The 24,629-nt window shown below is 41.7% G+C and overlaps 1 protein-coding gene across 2 annotated transcripts; it reads left to right on the forward strand.

Moving 5' to 3' along the window:
* Nucleotides 1-288: 288 nt before the first annotated feature.
* On the forward strand, nt 289-24,216 carry LOC115774741 (probable serine/threonine-protein kinase DDB_G0277071). Of its 2 annotated transcripts, none has more exons than XM_030722174.1 (10): nt 289-453; nt 783-992; nt 1,162-1,275; nt 1,768-1,809; nt 2,769-2,848; nt 3,168-3,255; nt 3,385-3,477; nt 7,402-7,635; nt 10,618-10,705; nt 23,286-24,216. In XM_030722174.1, exons 1-8 carry the CDS (start codon nt 405-407, stop codon nt 7,470-7,472), a joined length of 747 nt encoding a protein of 248 aa, XP_030578034.1. In that variant the 5' UTR covers nt 289-404; the 3' UTR covers nt 7,473-7,635; nt 10,618-10,705; nt 23,286-24,216. The 2 variants fall into 2 exon arrangements, with proteins under 2 accessions (XP_030578034.1, XP_030578108.1); XM_030722248.1 differs by having other exon boundaries at nt 1,177-1,275.
* The last annotated feature ends 413 nt before the right edge of the window (nt 24,217-24,629 follow it).

The raw sequence follows: 24,629 nt of genomic DNA on the forward strand, positions 1-24,629 counted from the left end.
TATAGATTCACAGGTCCAAGTACTTAAAAGTGTGTATTTAAGCAAGACATTACGCACACAGTTCTGCTGTTGTTGTCCAGAGCTTTAGATTTATGGTGAATTAATTCAGCAGAGTTTTGTCACACATCTTGTGGTGGTCTGCAATGACAGTCACTTCTGAAGCAACGTGGCAACAAAGTTCCTTCTCGTTTAGTGTTTCAACAACCCTCCTCTTTCAAGTAGTTTGGTCAGAGCTGCAGCAGATCCTCTTTCCTGTACAAGCGTGCAATGCTCTGAAGCATTTATGAAGAAACGCAGCATATGAAAGCACAACCTTTAGACAGGAGGCTTTATAACGCATACAAATATAGATATTTTATATTTTTACACATTCTGCATATGTTGTGTTGCTTTTCCAACTGCTGATGCCATCCAACAAACTCACAATGCCATCAATTTCCTTCTTTATCCTGGGTAAGACTGTTTATCATTTATATATGTGTGTGTCTGGATGTGAGCATGTGTGGGGTGTGTGTGCGGACCATGTTTCAATATTAATTATAGCAAACTGTTTTTAATTTTAATGGATTGTGTTATAGTGATTTTTTTTTCCACATTTTCACCTTAATGTTTGTGTCTGACGGTTGTATTTTGAATGATTGTGACTTAAAAATTAAAGTTTCACAGGTGCAAATTTTGCTCATTGTGAGTTTCATGCTTTGTGAAATGAACAAAATGATGAGGCACACTTAACCAGTGGGTATGATGCTTGTCGGGTTTTTGTGTTACCTCTGTTTGTGCAGGTTTGGTTGTGGCAACTGTCAAAGCAAATGAAACAACATTGTGGAACACCACAGATCCAGATCTCCACAACTCCACCACCACCACCACCACCACCACTTCCGTCATCACCAGTATCATCACCAGTATCACCAACGCAAACACCCCAAGCATCTATATGAATAAAAATGATATCAAGAGCACCCCCGTACCTGCAACAACAGCGCACCCTGGTGAGAGCTATTATCTGAACTGCATTTAAACTAAAGCCTGTAGTCTAAGTGTTGGTGTTGGATTCCCCTAATACAGCCCTGTCAGGGATTTTGACCCTCGCAGCTGGTTCATACAGTTTCTTTTTCTACTTGACATAAAAGTTTTGCTTGGTTTCTTGTGTATTAACAGGTTTCTCTGATTCAGGTAAAGAAACTTCCAGCAGCCACCCAGATGCCAAAACTGAAAAAGCCACATCCACACCCAGTGGTTCTTCTGCAAGCACGAAATCTAACTCTAAAACAAGTAAAAACAAAATTTCTTAAATGACCAAAATCAGCATAAATATTCAGAGCCCTCTGCACTCTGATGACTACAATAAAATCTTCATCTGCAGATCAAACAGTTGTTGCAACAATCCAGTTGAAAAGGATCACATGACTTTGCAGTTCTCATTTCGACAGAATTAGTTCACAGCCTCGTCATGCAACTGTTTTCAGCAGCAACCTCGGACAAACCCCTGCACACTAATGGTCAGGGGAACACAGTGGCGCATTCAGATATTTTCTCCAGAAATAAAGCTGGAGGAAAAAGAATTATTAGCTTATTCTTATCAGTCTGCATGAAACACAACTGCAAATGAACATGGCCAAAGTAAACTGAGCAGCTCTGAGTATTTTTTGATTGAATTATGGACAGACTGATATTTTATGATGACTCATTGGCAGATTTTAACAATAACCTATAACAAAGTAACAAACAACAAATAAATAAATAAATGTCTTGCATTTCTCACAGCCCCCAAGTCCAGCTCAAAGACAGCCGGCACTGACAAGACTGGTGAGTTAAATGTATATGTGCTCCAGCATGTCCAAAATTATATCTACCTGCAGTGTATTTTATAGAGGTTATAACTGTACTCTCAGTTCTGATATAAACAGTAAAGCTCACCAGTCACTTCATTAAGTACACCTGTTCTACTGCTCATTATTGCAAAGATCTGCCGAGCCAATCACAGGGCAGCAACTCAGTGCATTTGGGAATGTAGACATGAACAAGACAATCTGCTGAGGATTTCAGAAACTGCGGATCTACTGGGATTTTTCCCCACACAACCATCTCTGGGGTTTACAGAGAATGGTTCAAAAAAGAAAAAGCATCCAGTGAGTGGCAGTTCTCTGAATGCCTTGCTGATGCCAGAGGTCAGAGGAGAGTGGCCAGGCTGCTTTGAGCCGAGAAGCTGAGGAAGTCAGCAGTAACTCAAATAACCAATTTATGTTCGGTACAACCAAGTTAGGCAGAAGAACATCTCTAAATGCACAGCAGGTCAAACCTTGGAGCAGCTGGGATGCAAGCAGCAGGAGACCACACAGGGTGCCACCCCTGTTGGAACAGGAAACTGAGGCTGCAGTTTGCACAGGCTCACCAAAATTGGAAAAACTGGATTGGAAAAACGCTACCTGGTCTGATGAGCCACAATTTGTGCTGCGACATTCAGATGGTAGGGTCAGAAATGTAGGATAAACAGTGTGAAAGCATGACTCCATCCTGGCTTGTATCAATGTCAATATGGACCAAAATCTCTGAGGACTGTTTCCAAAACTTTGTTCAATCCATGCCATGAGGCAGTAAGGCAGTTCTAAAGGGAAAAGGGAGTCCGAGCTGGTGCTCTCATAGTGTAACTAATGAAGTGGCCAGTGAGTGTAGGTCTTTGCTTGAAGGTCTGTAGGTCACATTGCATGACCACAGGTTTGCCAAAGGTGCTTCTTTCTAAACGTGAATTGTATTTCCTTCTTCAGGTATCATCATTCTAATCGTGCTCATCATTGTGATTGCTGGTTTTCTAACTGCCTGTTACCTGGTACATAAAAGAAGACGTGTAAGTCAAGAAGCTTTATTTCTGGTACCCAGCAACAAATATTTTGACACACTGGGCTTTATACTGCTTGCTACATATGAAGCTCCATCCAGTCAGATTTATATAAAGACCAGGAGTTGGGGAACAGATACACTTGTTTGGTCCAAAGAGTAAAAAAATGTCCATGTATTTAATATACAGGCATAAAAGTGGTATCATGGTCAAATAACTGCACCTTTTATTGTTCAGTTTAGGCCAGGGATCTGTGTTACGTGTAAAAAAAAATTAACTAAATAAAGGCACTAATATGCACGCTCCCCTGTGTTCTGAATCTCCTCAGCGCTACTCCGCTGATATCTCTTCCAGACAAGACGAAGTCAATATCCCTCTCAGCACTGTGGAGCCTGTGGGGACTGCACCTCACAACGGTCAGTCCAACATGAGAGCGTCAACTAAACAGAATGCATCTCTCCCGAACATGTTTCATTATTTGCAAAGGGCTGTTCCTTTGTAATAAATAAATCAATATGTTTCCATCCTCTCTGAATATTTTTCAGGTCTGACAACCTTTGAAAGTACAGAAACTGCTGCAAAAGAGCCAGAAGAGGCAAAGCCTGAAGCCGAAGCTGAAGCACAGGAGGAGCAGAAAGGTACAAAGAAACTTGTGAATTGTGATGAGCAATTTTATGGCTTTTTTCCACATCATTTTAATTTATCACAGCAGGAAACGCCCGCATTTTTCATACACTAGCGCTTTTACTGCTATGACATTTAAAAAAAAAAAAAATCTATCGTGACACCCTCCAGCACCTTCCTTTTTTGCATGTGTGTAGCTCAGATAAACAGCACGTGTTTAAATTGAAGCGAATCAAATTATTAGTGCGTTAGTGGCCAAAAGTGGTGTGAATGTGTAATGATGATTTGTGTGCCACTTTCCTTCCTCTTTCTTAAGATGTGTTAACAGAACAAAAAGGAAGTACCATTCATGACAGCGCTCTGCATGCTTTACAGGGAAAAAAAAAAACACCCTTAGAGGCTGTGAACGTTAAAACAGTGAAATCTGTGTGTTCGTCATTCATACACTGAACTAGAAAAAACGAACTAAATCAAGCAGAGCTGTGAAATATGAAGTGAAGCTGCAAACTTTTTACTTAATGGTTGTCAGTTTGTTTAGAAGGAAAATCTGACGCAGTCCAACTCATACAGCTAGCAAACTTCTCTAATTAAAAACAAACAAACAAAAAACCCTAAAAGATGTCCTGCAGTACTTAAGCCCACCACTTGATGGAAATGGGAGCTCAGTTAAGAAACAGGTGTATTTAGTCCAGCAGCAGCAGCTGAGACCCAAGTGGTCACAGGGTCGACCAAGATAAATAAAAAAAATAAAGTCTGAGGTCGAGGAAAGCTGTGGAAGAGAATTCCTGAGCCTTTGCGCAGCAAGTCGGGAAATCAGTTGTAAATTCAAAAGGGTTTTGTTCTTCTGTCAGTTGTTCTCTTGTTGCGCACTTGCTTATTAGTGTTTTGTTTCTTTGATATTTTCTTTCCTCTTCGAATGTATAAAGAGTGTGTGACACAGGCATTCCTGTATTAAGGGAGCATCTTGTAATGGATGGTGCTACTGGTTTCTGTGAAAAGCAGCTGCTTTTCAGCCTTTTTTCCCGCTCATGTGAAAGTAATAATGAAATTTTGCCTTTTGGGGACTTCACAGTACTCAGGTGGGCAGCCACACTTCTAATCACATAGCCTTGTTTGATGCTATGTCGTCTATGGAAAAATCTCTGTGACAAGAATCTCCTCCAAACCTAATCTACTGCAGCACCTACGAGAAACGCGCTCTACAGGCAGGAGTCATTCGCACTCACAGCCATTTAGGGAACTATAAGACTGCTATTGTGTTGGTTGTGATGGCAAACAGGGTATCTTTAGGGCAGGTTTTTTAAAAATTTTATTTATTTATTTATTTTATTGAACAAAGGAGTCCATAGAATCATTTTAGTATATAGTCAAATTTGGTGGAATTAGGGAACAAACACATGTGTCCTATGGGCTCTGCTTTCAAGCTTTGGAAAGTTAGCCTGCTCACCACATGTTGTAGTTAAAAAAAGGCAGTACAATACGGTACTATTTCTTTATATTTTGCTAGAAAAAGGGGAAAGCAATTTATTGAAACATGGCAATACAGCATATATAAAGCAAAAACAATATGTACAATTCTAACAAGCTTGAAAGTCAATAATTGGTCACACCAAGTATGGTGCATTTTTATGTGCTTGGATAATTCATATGTCAGTGAGTGGCTGACCAAACAAAAAAAAAACAAACATTCCTCTGAAAATGATCAGGTACAAGGACTGGGCTGAAAATGAGTGAAAAAGCCTCCAGTGTGCCTGTTTTCTTGTATGTCAGATGCAGTGGTGCATGATTTTGTGCAGAGCGGTGCTCAGACACAGATCTAATTCAGTCCCTTAGTAACAGAAAATATTTGATATGATGATGAGCATCTTAAAGCCACAGACTGAGATAAGCAAACGCTATTGTTACTTTTGCAAACTGTATGAGGTATAAATGAGAAATGGACTGACATTTTTATGATACTTATCTTGCTAACCACTCAAAGAACTTTACATACATAGTCATTCAAACAGCATCTGTTCAACACAAACCACAGTTTCAGTTTATTTTGGAGTGTTCATTATCACATAGGTAGGATGTACTTCAGCTTTTACTGGAGTATTGTTTAACACAAGTAACTGTACTTCTACTTAGGTAAAGAATGTCTGTGCTTTTGCCACCTCCAAGCTTCACGTGGCGCTTCAGATTAGCTCAATAACAGTGTGTAGAGAGCTTCATGGAATGGGTTTCCATGGCCGAGCAGCTGCATCCAAGCCTTACGTCACCAAGCACAATGCAAAGCATCAGATGCAGTGGTGTAAAGCACACTGCCACTGGACTCTAGAGCAGTGGAGACGTGTTCTCTGGAGTGATGAATCATGCTTCTCCATCTGGCAATCCAATGGATGAGTCTGAGTTTGGTGGCTGCCAGGACAACAGTACTTGTCTGACTGCATTGTGCCAAGTGTAAAGTTTGGTGGGGGGGGGGATTATGGTGTGGGGTTGTTTTTCAGGAGTTGGGCTCGGCCCCTTAGTTCCAGTAAAAGAAACTCTTAATGCTTCAGCATACCAAGACATTTTGGACAATTCGTGACCCCAACTTTGTGGGAACAGTTTGGGGATGGCCCCTTCCTGTTCCAACATGACTGTGCACCAGTGCACAAAGCAAAGACCATAAGGACATGGATGAGTGAGTTTGGTGTGAAAGAACCTGACTGTCCTGCACAGAGTCCTGACCTCAACCTGATAGAACACCTTTGGGATGAATTAAAGTGGAGAATGTGAGCCAGGCCTTCTTGTCCAACATCAGTGTCTGACCTCACAAATGTGCTTCTGAAAGAATGGTCAAAAATTCCCATAAACACACTCCTAAACCTTGTGGAAAGCCTTCCCAGAAGAATTGAAGCTGTTATAGCTGCAAAGGGTGGGCAGACATCATATTAAACCCTGTGGATTAAGAATGGGATGTCACTCAAGTTCAAATGAGTGTGAAAGCAGACAAGTGAATCAATATATTGTGATATAATGTGAGGGTGGTGCCGGACATGTATTAGGACAGTGAGACAGTGATGAGGTGTGTGGTAGGAATAAAAGATCCATTTAAGGTGAGGGTTGGGTCACATTACAAAAGGGGCAGCTGAAAGAAGAAGTTATTTTACTCTTAATGGGACTATGATTTGCAAAATGAACATCATCTTGCACTGAATAAAGTTGAGACTACAATTGCAATTGTTAGGAAAGTTTTTTATTGAGGTCATAAATCAAGAGTGCAGTAGGTTTCTCATTGGATTCCTGTTTCAAACCCAAACAAAATAACAGTAATAGTCTGATTCATGTCAGGAATCCACCTGTGAAACATAGTTTAGTGAAGGATGGAATTAATGCCTCACAAACCAACTTAGTCATGGCAGAATTACATCTTAAAGAACAGTCATTTTCTTCCTTCCTTAATCTCTCCTTTCCCTCTCCCTAATACTGGGTCAGATAATGATGGGGTCGCCCTACTTTCCCACAGCCTCCAACAGCTGCATGGCTGTGGCTCATTAGGAACTGGTCACTAATCAGTCGCCTCATTACCAACATGGTGGCCCCCTCAAATGCCTTTGCCCGAGAAATATCCAGCCCGAGGGCAAACCACTTCAGGCTGTATGAGAGGAAATGCTGTAATTATGGGGCAGTTAAATAACAGCAGTTCTGCATTGTTATTCAGCTGTTTTAAAAAAAAAAAATGAAGAAATGTCTCAAGAATATTACACAATTAACTTATTGCAAAAAATTTGACATCCTGCTGAAAGGGTATGACACAAATACTAGGGCTTTGCAGTATTTTCCAAAATGACTCAGTCTGTGTGTTATTTCTACTTATCCACATTGTTTCCATTTACATTATTTTTAACAGCTGTTATTTCTGTTGAGAACCACACACAAAAAGCCAAGCTTTCTGCTGTTGTTGTCCTTTACAGCTCAGACTGGATCTGCTGGTGATCCGAGCGCTGAAGGCTGCAACTCCAGCTCCAGCTCCAGACAGCACTGAGGACAAACCAAAGGGGACGTTGCTTGAGCAGAGTCCTCCTGCACCTGTGGAGTCCACTGTGGAGGAGAAAACTGATGATGAAGCTGCCGTCTCCAACAAGACCTCGATGGAGTCCCTGAAGGAGACAATGAGAACAACAACGCTAGCTTCAGTCAGAAAAGAAGTTGGTATTTAAATAATTAACTATTAACTATTCTGCTGTATGGGTAAATGTGGAGAAGTAGTGATAACAGTGAGTAACAGCTCCTTTACTGTGTTCATGTCTGAGTTCCAACACAATGCAATGTGCAATGTGTTATTCAACACACGTTCATCTAACTGATTAACAAAAAAGCAGATCTAAATTTCTGGGTATATTGTGTACTCCTTCCGTGTGCGTGCTCTGAAAGCTACTTTACTGTGCAACATTAGGAGGTAGGTTAAGCTTTTTGTAAACCTCACAGTTATTAGTCACAGTTATTATGTAAAGTATTTCTCTAAACTGATTGTGACAGGATCCCCCCTCCTAGTGATTATATAGTTTGACTAATAGTCACTGTTCTAGGTGTGATCTATTCTGAGATTACACCTTCATCTGAAGCTGAGTTCAAATCAAGCTGATTTCCAAAAATAGTATTTTTTGTGGGGTACACCCTGTACAGGTCGCCAGCCTGTCACAGGGCTCACAGAGAGGCAGCCACCTTTCACACTCACATTTACACCTTGGGAGAATCCCCAATTAACCTGACCCCAGTAACTGCATGTCTTTGAACTGTGGGAGGAAACCGGAGTACTCGGAGAAAACCCACGCAGACACGGGGAGAACATGCAAGCTGAAAGGCCCGGGCCAAGGTGAAATCGAACCCAGACCTTCTGTGAGGAAACAGTGCTAACCGCTATGCTGCACCGCTCTCCAGTCTCTACCAATAATATAAAAGACACTGACAAAAAGTTGTGTAAAATGCCTTGTTTTAAAATAGTTTTCCACACATTGAATTTATCATTTACCATCTGTGGAGATGCCCATAAACTTCCATTTAGAAAAACAAATAATATACCAGCAGAAAGCCTCAGGCTATGGAAAAAGACTTTCGGACGGCATCGAAGCGATTCTGGCAAACCGTCAGGCGACTCAGGAGGGGAAAGCATGCTTCACTCACACTGTTTATAGTGCGGGGGGGGTGCTGCTGACTTCAACTGAGGCTATAGTCGGACGGTGGAAGGAATACTTCGAGGACCTTCTGAATCCACTGACACGCCTTCTGTAGTGGAAGCAGAGTCTGGGGATGAGGGGGATGACTTGACCATCACTGGGGGTGAGGTCACTGAGGTAGTTAAACAACTCCTTGGTGGCAGAGCCCTGGGGTGGACGAGATTCGCCCTGAGTTCCTGGAAGGCTCTGGATGTTGTAGGGCTGTCTTGGTTGACACGCCTCTGCAACATCGCGTGGCGATCTGGGGCAGTGCCATTGGATTGGGCAGACCGGGGTGGTGGTCCCCATCTTTAAGAAGGGAGACCGGAGGGTGTGCTCCAACTTTCGGGGGGATCACACTCCTCAGCCTCCCCGGTAAGGTCTATGCCAGGGTGCTGGAAAGGAGGGTGCGTCCGTTAGTCGAACCTCGGATTCAGGAGGAACAATGCGGTTTTCGTCCTGGTCGTGGAACGCTGGACCAGCTCTTTATCCTCTCAAGGATATTCGAGTGTGCGTGGGAGTTTGCCCAACCAGTCTACATGTGCTTTGTGGACTTGGAGAAGGCATTCGACCGTGTTCCTCGGGGTGTTCTTTGGGAGGTTCTGCGGGAGTATGGGGTGTCTGGCCCATTGTTGCGGGCCATTCAGTCCTTGTACAACCACAGTGAGAGCTTGGTCCGTATAGCCGGTAATAAGTCGGATTTGTTTCCTGTGGGTGTTGGACTCCGTCAGGGCTGCCCTTTGTCACCGATTCTGTTCATAATTTTTATGGACAGAATTTCTAGGCGTAGCCAGGTGGCGGAAGGCTTCTTCCTTGGTGGCCTCAGAGTCTCATCTCTTGCTTTTGCAGATGATGCGGTTCTGTTGGCTTCATCAGGGGGGGGCCTTCCAGCTCGCAGTGGAACGGTTCGCAGCCGAGTGTGAAGCGGCTGGCATGAGAATCAGCACCTCTAAGTCTGAGGCCATGGTCCTCAGCCGGAAAAGGGTGGAGTGCCATCTCCGGCTCAGGAACGAGTTCTTGGCCTCAAGTGGAGGAGTTTAAGTATCTCGGGGTCTTGTTCACGAGTGATGGGAGAAGGGAACGGGAGATCGACAGGCGGATCGGGGCTGCTTCTGCAGTGATGCGGACGCTGCCACCGGTCCGTCATGGTGAAGAGGGAGCTTAGCGTAAAAGCGAAGATCTCGATTTACCGGTCGATCTACGTTCCTACCCTCACCTATGGTCACGAGCTTTGGGTAGTGACCGAAAGAATAAGATCGCGAATACAAGCGGCAGAAATGAGTTTCCTTCGAAGGGTGGCTGGCCTCTCCCTTAGAGATAAGGTGAGGAGTGCGGCCATCCGGGAGGGGCTCGGAGTAGAGCCGCTGCTCCTCCACATCGAAAGGAGCCAGTTGAGGTGGCTCGGGCATCTGATTAGGATGCCTCCTGGCCGCCTCCTGGGTGAGGTGTTCCGGGCATGTCCCCCCGGGAGGAGGCCCCGTGGTAGACCCAGGACACGCTGGAGAGATTGTGTATCTCGGCTGGCCTGGGAACGCCTTGGGGTCCCTCCGGATGGGCTGGAGGAGGTGGCTGGGGAGAGGGAAGCTTGGGCTTCTCTGCTTAGGCTTCTGCCCCCGCGACCCGGTCCCGGATAAGCGGAAGAAAATGGATGGATGGATGGATGGATACCAGCAGAAAATTATCAGGACATTTGCATAGATTTTTTTTTTTTTTTTTTTTTTTATCAGTTGGAATAGAATAGAACTGGATTTCATGCTCAGGCTCTTACAGTGGAGTTGGCCTTTAAAGAGATCATTTTCGTGTACTTTGTGTCATATGAAGATTAAATATTTGTCATCTGTCCCAATTGCATTAGTAAACTTATGTACAACCAAAAAAATACAACAAGCAAGTGGTTTTTGAGTTAAACAACATGATATTGTAAATCTACAAGCCACCCACAGTTAATCCCGGTTCTGTTTGTCTTTTGAACAGATTTGATCTTCTGGGCAGAAATTCCTCTTGACTGTTCAGTGTGAGACATTATTGCCGCCTTGTAACCGTGCCGTTCCTCAGAAACTTGGTAAGACTACATAACACTACAAGACAAATGCTGTGCTGCAGCTGCTCCACCACTCAGCCAGCTTAGGCGTTAATAAAAGGGCGACTCCCGCCACGAGCTGAAAGTCAACCACATACGACCAGCGGGAGTGCAGTGTTACAGCTTCCTGTCCCAAAGTAACATATTAAAAATAGAAATATCATAACCATAAAAATCTAAATTTGTCTAATGTGCGAGTCCCAGAATTGTAAATCATCTTGACAGCTTGACATCCAGCAGCTTATAAATACACATTATGGAAAACTGCATCCAAAACTGCAGTAATATTACATACACAATATCGTGCGCTCACTTTGCTACTGTAATTGAAATTTTTTTTAATTTTTAGAATTACTTTTGTTTAAAAAAATTAAGTTAATTGTTAAATCAAAGTCCGTTTTACTGAATCACCATCATTTTTATGAGGAAAAAGTTCCAAAATTAGGCAATAACACAGGAGCACAACTAAGCAAATTCACGCTACTGATGAATAAAAAAATGATAATAAATAAAGTTAGAAATTACGCTGGCTTAAATAATTAAGAAACAAGTAATTATTTTGTTTTATTATTGAAAAAAAAAACCCCCACCTCTTTTCTATAAACATGCATTTCTGCAAACTTTGAGTCATGCTTGACATCATTCCTTCATCCACCTAATGTTTCCTGCTCTGTCTTCCACTGATGGATGAGAGTCTTCTCTCATACGAGTAGCAACACGGGTCCTCTCGGTCTAATCATCATGTGCTTCAGGATGTAAGGCCCACATCTGCACCTGCACTCCCCCTCTCTTCCTATCAGCTCAGAAACACTCCGGGCTGCAGCCTGAGGCCTGAGGAATTCACACTGCTCTTAACAGCTGATGATAAGCTCACATCTGAGAGGCTAACTGCTCGGGAGCTCTGTGTTTTCAGTCACGGATCATTTCTGCTTTCACTGAAACCTCAGCTTCAGAAATTCCAAGAATCTCCATTTCTGCAAAGGCAAACAGTTTTAGCTCTATCTCTGATACTTGCTCACAGAATCGGTCTTTAAGATAAAGAAAATGAAGGCAGTCAGCATGACTGAAATCTAATGAGCAATGCATTTAAAGAATATTACAGTTAACTCTTTGATCCTCAGCATCCAAACCTCTAACACATTTCAAAATGTCCTTATTCCACTGTCAATAGACTGTAGGAAAAGTGATGCGTAGCTCGGGGCTGTGTGGTGGCCATGCAATTTGTTGCAGGACTCTTTTTTTTTTTGTGATTGAAGGTCATTTATACCTCGCCCACCAACAGGTGGAGGGAGGTTATGTCTGTTAGCAATTTAATTTTAAAAACTTTGAATAAAAATTGATTAAACTTTATGGCAATATTCCTTAGGGGTCCAAAAATAAAAAATAAAACCCCCATTTTCATCATCGCCCAATTTATTAAAAGTAAATTTCTCATCTATCGCGATGAAATTTGCTACTCGGGTATAAACAACTACTGATAAACAACTACTGTAATGATGTTAATTCATTGTCTTTTCCTATTTTAAATGAAAATACTCACAATAATGCAAAGTGAACTACAGACTCTAATCAAAAATCACACATATATATACAATTCATAACTCTGTTTTTCATTTTATTTACTCTATTTTTTTTTTTTTTAGCGGATGCTATTAGGGTACATAAACTGAATAAAATGTATCCAGACTATATGTGCCAATATCTGTTCATGTGCATCTCATTTTTTAAATAAAAATATAAAATCATATTTTGCAGTTTTTAAAAGCCAATACAATAAATTTCTAGTCTTTGTCATTCAGTAATTTATGATGGAGTATGACAACATTGGGTGGTATCTATTGCAGTGTAATATCAAAATTTGGGGTGGAGGAGGAACCCTCTATTGAATGCTCTTCTAGTTTATATGCTGGCCTGTCATGCTGCAGAATGAATTTTGGACCAAGATGCTTCTAATTATATTGTCTAAGGCAGGAGTGGGGAATTCATTTTTCCAAGGGGCCACATGAGAAACTGGGAAAGTTGTGGAGGGCCGCACTAATTAGCCTATAAAGAGATAAAATTCATATTGAGCAGAATTGAGTTCTGCTTATTGGTGCAGCCTGTGGGACTCTGGAGGCAGCTTATTGTGGGTCATTCAGGCCCTGTACATGCGCAGTGAGAGCTTGGTCCATATTGCCGGCAATAAGTCGGACTTGTTTCCTGTGGGTGTTGGACTCCACCAGGGCTGCCCTTTGTCACCGATTCTGTTCATAATTTTTATGGACAGAATTTTAGGCATCACCAAGTGGTGGAAGGCTTCCACCTTGGTGGGCTCAGAATCTCAGCTGCTTTATGCCGGTGATGCGGTCCTGTTGGCTTCCTCACATGGTGGCCTCCAGCTCGCACTGGAACAGTTTGCAGCCAAGTGTGAAGTGGCTGGCATGATAATTAGCACCTCTAAGTCTAAGACCATGGTCCTCAGCCCAAAAAGGGAGGAGTGCCCACTCTGACTCAGGGACAAGTTGCTGCCCCAGGTGGAGGAGTTGAAGTATCTCGGGGTCTTGTTCACAAGTGATGGGAGAAGGAAGCGGCAGATTGACAGAAGAACCAGGGCTGGGTCTGCAGTGATGCGGATGCTGCACCAGTCTGTCGTGGGGAAGAGGGAGCTGAGCATGAAACCGAAGCAGTTGATTTAGCAGTCAATCTACATTCTCATCCTAACCCATGGACACGAACTTTGGGTAGTGACTGAAAGAAGGAGATCACGGCTACAAATGGCAGAAATGAGCTTCCTCTGAAGAGTGGCTGGCCTCTCCCTTAGGGATAGGGTGAGGAGTGCAACCATTCGGGAGGGGCTCAGAGTAGAGCCGCTACACCCCCCAAAACCAAAAAAGCCAATTCAGGTGGTTTCGGGCATCTGACTAGGATGCCTCCTGGGTGCCTCTTGGGTGAGGTGTTCCAGGCATGTCCTACTGGGAGGAGGCCCCGGGGCAGAACCAGGACAGACTGGAAAGATTAAATCTCATGGCTAGCCTGGGAATGCCTCTGTGTTCCCTCGGATGAGCTGGAGGAAGTGGCGGGGGTGAGGGAGGGCTGGGCTTCTCTGCTTAGGCTGCTGCCCCCACGAATTGGCCCCAGATAAGTGGAAGAAGATGGATGGATGGATGGATGGATGGATGGATGGATGGATGGATGGATGGATCAGAGGCCAAAAGACACCTTGTGTGAATCTGTTGGATGTCCTGGGAATGAGAACAGGCAGTCTGGAAAACAGCAGAAAAAAGAAAAAGTGAACATGGCACTCATTGCCACCTGGTTTTGGAAGTGATGAGCAAGGTGAAGTTTAAAGGCTGCAGGGGAAGATAATGGATATGGGCTGACAGGTCATAAACTAAACCTGCATAATTAGACCTGGGATTTCACCGTGTTATTTTCCAGTCAGAGCAAAGCTTTCATGTTGGAGGAAACTGCTGTAGGTACCGCTGGGAAAAATATTCACAGAGGCAGAAGTGAAAGAGATATAGATTCAGATTTTACTGTTTGAGACAAGCAAGGCTAGTCGTTAGCTAGAAGCAGCTTGTTTTATTTGCAGAGGAACTTACTGGAAAGGGCAGCTGCTGCTGGTTAAGAGACAGGTCATAGAGATGAGAGGAGGTCGAAGATCTGAGATTGAAGATTGTGCTTTGTCTCTCCTGAGCCTTTGTGTGTGGCTTCAGGAACACAAAAAGTAAAAGAGAAACTAAAATATTAATACAGTGATTTTTTTTTTTTAATCCATGGCTGTTTATTTTCTTGCAGTAAAAGTCAATTTTCTTGGGAGACATGTAAACACAAATTTGTGGTGGGCTGGATGACAATAGTGCAGTGCTGAACACAGGGTCTTTATCTCAGTAATAACAGTGAAGGGAAGCTTCCTGCTTGTGAGGTTTGATGTGGTTCAAGCTGGCAGGTAGGCCATCACACCTGGGAAGCTTTGCAGAAGGCAGGGACTGTTGGGAAACTGTTGGAAAACACAGACTGACGCTCCCTTCTCGCTACAAGAAGAAACAGATGGTTCTGCCTCTTTTTCCCCACCTGCAGTGCTGGTGACCACAAAGTTTTAGTAAAACTTTTCACTGCAAAGTCACAAGACAGCAATTAGACATGTATTACTTATACTGTTTGCAGTATGATCTTGTACACGCAGCTTTGTGGGAATGTTTGAGTGAATGGCTTTACTGCATAAATTATTAAGGGATGAGAGAAGTTTCAGGAGTTTGAGTGTACACAATTTAAAAAGATACACATATTTACAGTGTCTTGTGGAAAAAATATTTTAGCACCACTATCTGCAAGACAGATAGACCAGTAGTTCAAAATGTAAGGGCTGGACTTTTTGTCATTACCCCTTGTGACTGGTCGGAGCACCTATGCTCCCGACTGCTAACTGCTTTTAAATGCCAGTTGAACTGCAACCACACACAATAGAACAATATTTCTTTTTGCATAAAAAAACACAGGATTTACACTTACATATCATGCATTCAGTGTGTCCCAGAGCGCTGTATCCTTCCTCTAACAGGTTCACAAAAATCATGTCAAAAGCGCTAACAACAAAATGTACTCCATGCGCTTTATTGTGTGCATTAGCGATGGCATTTCTGTATCTTTATGTAGTTACTATGGATTTCTTTCATAAATATTATTATAAGTAGGGTTCTGAAGATTCTATTGATGTATAGTGAGTTGAAATATTCCACAATATTGTACTACAGCATGTATAAATGTAAAGATATGGTCTGGTAGACTTGTTCTATTATAGGTCTTAAAAGTAGTTTCAGGAATAGCTCTCCAGGCTTCTTGAAGGAAATTCAAGAAGCCTGGAGAATGTTTGTGCATCTGAGAAGAAAAAACATTTGATTGGAACTTTTTCAGCCATTTCATTCTTTAGGACAAGATCAAAAATGCCTTTTCAAATGTATATTTAGCTCATCCGATTTAAAGACTGATGGGCTCCGGCGAGGCATTCGTCTTCCATCTGTCCATCCACAATTCACAAGAATCACTATTTCTCCTAGAACATTGGTCAGAATTTAACAAAACATGCACACAATGATCACACAATCATCTAATGGGTCTTCACCCAAAATGCGCTTAAGGTCACAGTCAAATTGTTGTTTTACGGGCAATAACCTGCGAATTGTGATGGATCGTGAGCCAGATGAGGTATCATACTGACATTCTAGTTTCAATGCTAATAGTTGCAAAGAAAAACAAATGAAACTCAGTTTTATTTTCATATTATCTTCATTTTTAGGGACATTAAAGGAAACAAGTATTTTAGTTGAATTCTTTGAAATGCTTGGAAGAAACTGACCTGTTTCGACTCCTGTGGCAGAGTTCAAGTTTAGCAAATCCTTTACTAACCATTCCAGGCATACAAGTGACTGACTCTTCCTGACAAAATGTAAAGAGGATAAATCTGTCAGTAGTGTTTGGCCTTTGACCTTTGGAGATGACATTTTCTGTAACACCTTGTAAATGTCTTAGAAAAATGTGCAGTAAACAAAGTGGAGTGAGGCGACAAGGTGATTTGCTTTTTTGTTTTTTTGCATTCTGAATAATTGAGGTGAGCGTGTTTTGTAAGCGAGCCCATTATGAGGTCATGGTTTGCTTTTGTAAGAAGGCTCAGACACTGACAAATGAGGTCATCTGGACTGTTTTAACCTGAAATCAGTGCAGGACTTTGAAGCATGATTTTGCAACACATACAGCAGATTAATGTTGTGTCTGTATGTACTACTTTCTAAACTTCCTTTATCATGGATCTTTACCAAAACCCCAGAGTTTACCATCTTCCTGCTTTGGCTCCTTGACCTTCAAAGATTCTTGGTCTAAATCCTCCTCAAAGGTCATAGGTCAGACAGTCCTTATTACAGGGTACACAGTGACTGCAGAAGAATAATGTGGCCTCAGTGTCAGAATCAACCAGCTCACATTCTTTGCCTGTCACTGAGCAAGTCTCTGCAGAATTGTATGCGCAGCGGCTGCTGTGTTGAGTCGTCCATGCAGGATACATTTCAACAAAGACTGCAGCGCATGACAGAAAGACCTGAGAAACAGTCTTGTTGCTTTACTTTAAGTGGAGCTGTACTCCTCCACCATAAATCCAGTTCTTACTAAATTGTATTAAATTAGAATCCAAGCTGATTTCTATCCTGCTGCTGCAATACAATACAATACAAAAGCAAAAGATAAGAGGGAGTGATCTCTTAAGACCAGCACAGCTGCTGACGCTATGGGCAAGTAGTTGTTCTTGTTATACTTGCCCTAGTCCACATGGGTTCTGCCTGGAGGACGCGTGCATAGCTGGTTACAGTGACGTCTGCAGACAAAGGGGCAGACACGCAGACACCAATAAGGAGCCTCGCATTTGCCCTCTGATGATGAAATTAACATCACACGGACCCAAGAGAGCCTTTGGATACTCTCACACATAGAAATTATAATGCTGGCAACATATTTACCTTTGGCCCCAACCACCATCTTTTTATTTTAAGAGTTGTCAAACCATCCCTGACCTCGACCTTCACTATTTACACTTGAAGCATTTCGCAGAGTGTCACATTTTCTAGATTCTTCTTTTGTGCTTTGAAAGGGGAACCACAAAACATTTAAAGGGCTTAATTTATTTATGTTTCACCTCCTAACACCCGGGCTGCTTTTCACTCAACAAAGGACAGGAGAGTGTGGATGATACAGTGAAAACTGTTTGTGGAGAAATAAACTTGGTCACTAAATGTGGGGCCACAGTGGGTTAGTTTTTTTGCATAGTTGTGATGTGTATTGCCTTTACTCTCCCTGTTTACTAGTTTTTAGCAACTTAACCAATGGCAGCTGAATGTAGTTCACCAAATTGGCATGATCACACAAACACTGTTCATTGTTAGATGAAAGTCTGAAAATTGTCAAGTGTCCTCCTGCATCCAGGACAAAATCAACAGTGACTCAAGGAAACAAAATGTTGATGCTTATGGCTGTATAAGTCTTGTTTGATGTTATCATCTTTAGGCACAAAACAATAGTGTAACCATGCCGGGAGAGCTGGGAGGGTGGGAACAGTCATACTCAGACATGATACAGTTCAAATCTACGTAATCTGAAAGAGCTTGAAGAGGCCATGCTAGAGTCTGTCTAAGGCTATAATTAGGCTTTGACCTATATGGTGACTGTTTGTATGTTCACAGTCCCAGTGTTAACATGCCAATGCTCCAAGGTTTGCCAAGTTCATTATCTTAGTTTAGCTTGTTACCATGGAAACATGTGCTATCTGATGCAAAACATGAAGCTGAGGATGTGTAATTAGTTTTCAAGGCAGTAACAAACTAAAGCACTGTACAAATTCTAAACTTAGTTATAATAAGTTATAAGTTATTATGACTAATCTAGACTAGCTGGATTTCCAGGGATTCCAAATCCTGTAATAAATTTCAACAGATGCCAAGAAATAGTAGTAAAACCAAACAAATAGAGCATGATCTGGAGTCAGTCTCTCCTATACGAGACTGATCTTGCTGATCAGCAGACCAACAGTCATCCTAAGAACGAGCTGCCAGCATGGCTAAACCAACCAAGTTCCCTCCAAAAGAAGACAAAAGATGCAACCATTTCCAGGACTGTATGTTCAAAGCCGACCTATGTTTTGCCCCAGAATACCAGCCCCAAGTTGTCCTCTCCAGGCTGGTTTTTAAGCATTCCTGGTCTGGCTTTGTGCAGTTGGCAGGGCTGCTGTGATCAGGAGGGCTTGCTGACAGATGGACATTCATCCACCTGCTGGTATCGCCTCCGGCATCAGCTTCACATTCCTCAGGCAGTGTCAAACTGTCAGAGGTGCACCGTTCCTTTATTACATCTCTGTCTCTCCCCGATCACACACGGTTTAAAGTGAGCTTAGGTGGAGTCTCAGATGAAAGATCCCAAAAAGGCTGAAACTTTATTTTCCTTTCACGTTGAAGCAAGTTAATTTTTGATCATATTCTATATGAAACACTCACACGGAAACGCTAAACTGTTTGAAAAGACCTAAAGAGTATATTCTGCATATTATATCAACAAGCACTAATGTTTAATTTCTGCTACATGGTTGTGTCAGTTTGCGGTATGTGCCTAAAGAGAGCCTATAGAAGGGGTTTTCAACTAACACAAATGTGCTTCATGCAGTCCTCCAAAATCCCAGCTGCACATTGCTGGACGTGGAGGATGCTGTGCATCAGTCAAATGCTGATTGGTTGACAAGTGGGCTTGAACAGGGAAGGAAGTGACATTGGAGTTCAGCAGGAGAATGAAAGAAGCTGAAAAAAAAAACCCCCATTTAAGATAAAAGATAAATACAGCTTGAAAAGTACGTTCTCTGCACAAGTAGAGCACAGACTGGCTGTACAACATACTTCTGACACTCCCCCCATCAGATAACAGATGCTCTCTGTCAACAGACTGCCAACTCCCAACCACCACTGAACCATAATTTCCCTACAATGAGTACACAGTGAAAGCTTGGTGGTATAGCCACTACTAGCAGCACTAGTTAGTGAGCAACTGGCAAATATGCTAGCCAGCCAGGATCACAGTGCCTTTGTAGCACTAGTCAATCAGCAACAGCTCCTCATGTTTGTTGGTTTTCTTTTGGGTTTTTTAATATTTTCACAATTCCGGGCTACTACACAGTCCACAAGTATTTGTTCTGTGGACTGTGTCCTTCAATCCACTAAAGAGCTGTTCAAAAGGAAAAGCTAATCTAAGAAAAACTATTTGTATAACAGCACTGTCGAGAAAAAGCAGGAACTTCCAGTTCTGCTTTTGTTCTTTCCAGAGCTGAAAGAAACAAAGCAAATGCAGCAGTGCTAATAACTGCTGGTACTGGAACGGCCACTTGAGAATGACCCAAAAAGTAAATATGCTGCAGTCTGGTATTAAAAAAAATAAAGGTTTTTGTATCTATGACTAATTTGTGACTATTGTTTTTATAGCTGGATTTTTTAAGTGGGATAGATGAAGTATTTTGTATCTTACCTCATCATAATCCTGTAGTGCACCAATGCTTTGACAGTGTATTGTGTCTCTGTGGAGTAAAAAAAAAAATGATGCAAGATTATCATTGCTGACTCTCCAACGCTACCTTGATATTAGACAAATTCATCATTAATAAGGCAATATTAATAATATTGCACATACAGCACTAATAGTTAACATGTATCAGCTACAGTGGGTGCGGAAAGTATTCAGACCCCTTTAAATTTTCACTCTTTGTTTCATTGCAGCCATTTGCTAAAATCAACAATGTTCATTTTATTTCTCATTAATGTACACTCAGCACCCCATCTTGACAGAACAAAACAGAAATGTAGAAATTTTCTGCAAATTTATTAAAAAGAAAAACTGAAATATCACATGGTCATAAGCATTCAGACCCTTTGCTCAGTCTTAAGTAGAAACACCCTTTTGAGCTAGTACAGCCATGAGTCTTCTTGGGAATGATGCAACAAGTTTTTCACACCTGGACTTGGGGATCTTCTGCCATTCATCCTTGCAGATCCTCTTCAGTTCCGTCAGGTTGGATGGTGAACGTTGGTGGACAGCCATTTTCATGTCTCTCCAGAGATGCTCAATTGGGTTTAGGTCAGGGTTCTGGCTGGGCCAGTTGTTCTGAAGCCACTCCTTTGTTATTTTAGCGGTGTGCTTAGGGTCATTGTCTTGTTGGAAGGTGAACCTTGGGCCCAGTCTGAGGTCCTGAGCACTCTGGAAGAGGTTTTCTTCCAGGATATCTCTGTACTTGGCCGCATTCATCTTTCCTTCAATTGCAGAGAATCTTTTTCTCATAGTCTGGGAGTCCTTCTGTGTTTTTTGGCAAACTCTATGCGGGCTTTCATATGTCTTGCACTAAGGAGAGGCTTCCGTCGGGCCACTCTGCCATAAAGCCTCGACTGGTGGAGGGCTACGGTGATAGTTGACTTTGTGGAACTTTCTCCCATCTCCCTACTGCATCTCTGGAGCTCAGCCACAGTGATCTTTGGGTTCTTCTTTACCTCTCTCGCCAAGGCTCTTCTCCCATGATTGCTCAGTTTGGCTGGATGGTCAGATCTAGGAAGAGTTCTGGTCATCCCAAACTTATTTTAGTTTTTCTTTTTTAATAAATTTGCAAAAATTTCTACATTTCTGTTTTTTTTACATCAAGATGGGGTGCTGAGTGCACATTAATGAGAAATAAAATGAACTTTTTTGATTTTAGCAAATGGCTGCAATGAAACAAAGAGTGAAAAATTTAAAGGGGTCTTAATACTATCCGTACCCACCGTACCTGCTGCTTCACATCTGGCTACAAACTGCTCCAGTGTGAGCTGGAGCCCACCACCTGATGAAGCCAAAGCATCATCCGCAAAGAGCAAAGACGAGATTCTGAGGCCACCAAGGTGGAAGCCTTCTGCCACTTAGCCACACCTAAAAAATCTGTCCATAAAAAATGATGAACTGAATCGGTGACAAAGGGCAGCCCCGGCAGAGTCCAACGCCAACAGAAAACGGGTCTGACTTATTGCTGACAATACGGACCAAGTTCTCGCTTATCCTGTTCAGGGTCACGGGGGAGCTTGCACCTATCCCAGCTGTCATACACTTACTGTTATTTAACTTTTTCCTTTTTGTTTTGTATCTTAATTTATTGCTGTCTTTTAACTGGAAAGCATTCTGGTCAAATCAAATCAAAGTTTATTTGTCACATGCATGGTCATACAGGGTACAACTAGCAGTGAAATGCTTTGATGACTACTCTTACACTATAGCACAAGATGAAGATGATGATATAAATAGAATGATTTTTAAAGAATATAATCAAAATGTACACTGAAGTAAAATGGAGGTGGAATGATTAACAAAATATAGTCAAAAAAAATATATAAAAAGTAACAAAATATATATAAATTGTAACAAACTATATATAAAATGTAGCGTCAACTGTCAAATGTCAACTATGTTGTCTTCGTTTACAGTGCTCTATAAATAAAGTTGGATTGGTGTTTGGTTAAAGTCTCCATGATCTATGAAACCTGGGGTTCAGGGAATGTGAAGGGACATTTGTCCTTAGGGGAGCACTTCCTCTTCCCCAGACTTTACCTGATAATAATGCCTGGGAGGAGGCACTGCATTAAAAGTAAAGTAAGGCAACAAAAGCTTTAGTGTGCTATAAAAGCCACAAATTACACAAAAGACTGATGTGAGGTACTGCAGCATTAGTCTGCAAGAGGGCCAATGGTAATAATAGGTTTTTTTAAAATTTATTTTACATTCACATTCACATTCATTATCTATAATAAATGATTTTGTGGACCTCTGTGGTTGTGGATCTCACAGTTACAGGTCACACATCCTTGGGATTGTCCAGATCCTACTGTGATAACCACTGGTATAAAGGGCACAAAACATATGTTGTAACTGAAATCTCCTGAGTATAATATCATTTTCTTTCTGCATAAGCTGAAAAGTTCTCGGATTATATTTCTGACAAAGTGTTTTGGTGTCATTATTTGGACTGATATGACAATTATTTACAGCTAGACTTTAACTCCCCATTCTGTTCTGCTGTGAGCATCGTTCCTCTGCACTTTGGTTCAGGAAACTTAACCTTGGACTAATCAATCTGTCAGGTCTAAAACATTTTATCACTCCAGGTATTTTGACTTCTGTTTTTGTGCAAGTCTGTATAAGTCAGAAGCCCCAATAAAAACTTCACAAAATACACACAACTTAAGGTTTATGACACACATTGTAACCTTTTGACTGTTAATTGCATGGTTAAGGTATCCTGTTATAGTGCATAAGCAGCAATTATACAAATAGGATTTTGAATGGATGTTATTATCTGGAGATGTAAGTAAAGCTGATTTATTTAAATTTGTTTTGTTTTGATGCTCTGTTTGTGGCTAACAGAAAGATGCACATCTTTGCGCAGGATTTGGCTTAGCATTTCTTCCATACTGCCCAATCATCCTTGGAATGACCACTCTTTCTGCAGACAGGTTTCATTACCCTGACTAACTGGTCTCCACAGATCCCCATCTATCCCTGTGGCTTAACTATACCTGAGACATTTATTGTCTGAAACCAAACATATTTTTTTAGTTCTTTTGAAGCTTCAATACATCATTTTTTCTCTAAAAGCTCTTGAAAATCATTGTATTCAAAGATTTTGAAAATACACAATTTTGTATTTCTATGAAAGGTGTTTATTTGGACAAATATTTGTTAAAACTCCAAAGATGAACCTTTGCAGTGCTGATGTCACATTCACCTCAGGGACTATATTTGTTTCTTTTTAAACGCTTAATGGTTAAGCATAAATCACACCAATAGATGTAATGTAGCTTTATGTCAGTCATCCTTTCCCTCAAACAGATGGTTCTCCATAGAGGTCAAAAGTCATGTCAAAGGTCACATAAACCTGGCCAAAGCACAAGTTAAAAGTGGAAAAAGCAGGTGACTGCAGGACATGTGACTATGGGAAAGAATACATTGTTTTCATTGCGCTGTTTTTCTCTCTCTATTTCTTTTACAGACCAAAGAAAAAAGTGGTCACTGTGGAAAAGGACCCTTCTGCTCAAACTGTGTGGAGAATCATGTTCCCTGCTGTCTGTGATGCAAGCTCGTTGTTTGTAGCATATACAGTACTGTGCAAAAATCTTGAGTCAGTCCTCATTTCTTTATATTTTGCTAGGAAAATGGGTGCAGTGATTTGTTGAAATGTGCTAATACACATGGAGTTACAGCATATAAGACAAAATCAGAGCTTGTACAATTCTAATGAGATTCTAATGAGAAAGTCAATATTTGGCTTCATCATTCCATCAGATCTGTAGCCACAGATTTTCAGTCCAGTTCTTGTATAATCTGGCATCCCTCAGCCTTTTCTCCCTGTTTCCCTTCCTTAAAAATGGTTTCTTGACAGCCACCCTTCCACTGAGACCTTTTCTGCTGAGGCTTCAGTGAACAGCAGATAGATCAACTGAAGGGTCAGATGTATCTCTCAGGTCCTACTGGATTTTCTCCTTCTCTGACACACTGCACACCATGCTGAGATATCCCAAGTTTTTAGCTAATAGTCCTTTGGAAATCACCTTCTTGGTGCAAAAATACTATTTAAGCCTGTCAAACTGTGTTATCGTTTACATTTTTCATAGATTCAACTAGAGAAATGGGAACAAATGATGCGTTTTTGTGACAGGCTGCTAATAACAATGTGCCTAAAGATATCATTACGATAAAATTGGTAATTTTCTGTTAAGTGTAGACACAGTATTAGCTTTTCCCTTGCGTCAAGTGCCTTTTTATGGGCTTGATTCATGATTCATAGGTCAAACATTCCAGTATAAATGGTCAGGTATGAGGAGGACTGGACATAAAATGAGTGAGAAAAAAAAAAAAAAAAGTAGCCAATGTCCAAAGAAAAACCTTCAGAAAACCTGGAGAATGATTGCTCAGCACTCAAGGTCTGGCCCCTTGGAAGAAAAATATAAATTAAAACCGCAAGCGGTGATATCGGGCCCTCGCACTCCGCGCGCGTCGACCTGTGGCGCTCGTCGACCCGTGCCGCACTCGGAGGTTTTGTGATCGTGATGGGTCTCTAGAAAGTTGAATTCTTTTATAGGAAAAGGTATCTTTTGCTCTCGGCATAGACGCAATGGAATATTTGGGGGTGTGGTCACGGCTCCAGCATGCAAAATAGGGCATGGGTCTGATTGACTTTTTTGATGGGCTGTTTGTCTAGATGATGTGGAGCCAATTTGGTCTCACTGGGTGAAATGCCCTAGGAGGAGTTCATTCAAATTAGCAGGCCTGAAAATGGCAAAAATTGGACACTTTCAATTGAAGATGCTGGACTTCCTGTAGGTTTGGAGTATGG

The sequence above is a fragment of the Archocentrus centrarchus genome, chromosome 1, assembly GCF_007364275.1.
Source record: "Archocentrus centrarchus isolate MPI-CPG fArcCen1 chromosome 1, fArcCen1, whole genome shotgun sequence".
Taxonomy (NCBI): Eukaryota; Metazoa; Chordata; class Actinopteri; order Cichliformes; family Cichlidae; genus Archocentrus; species Archocentrus centrarchus.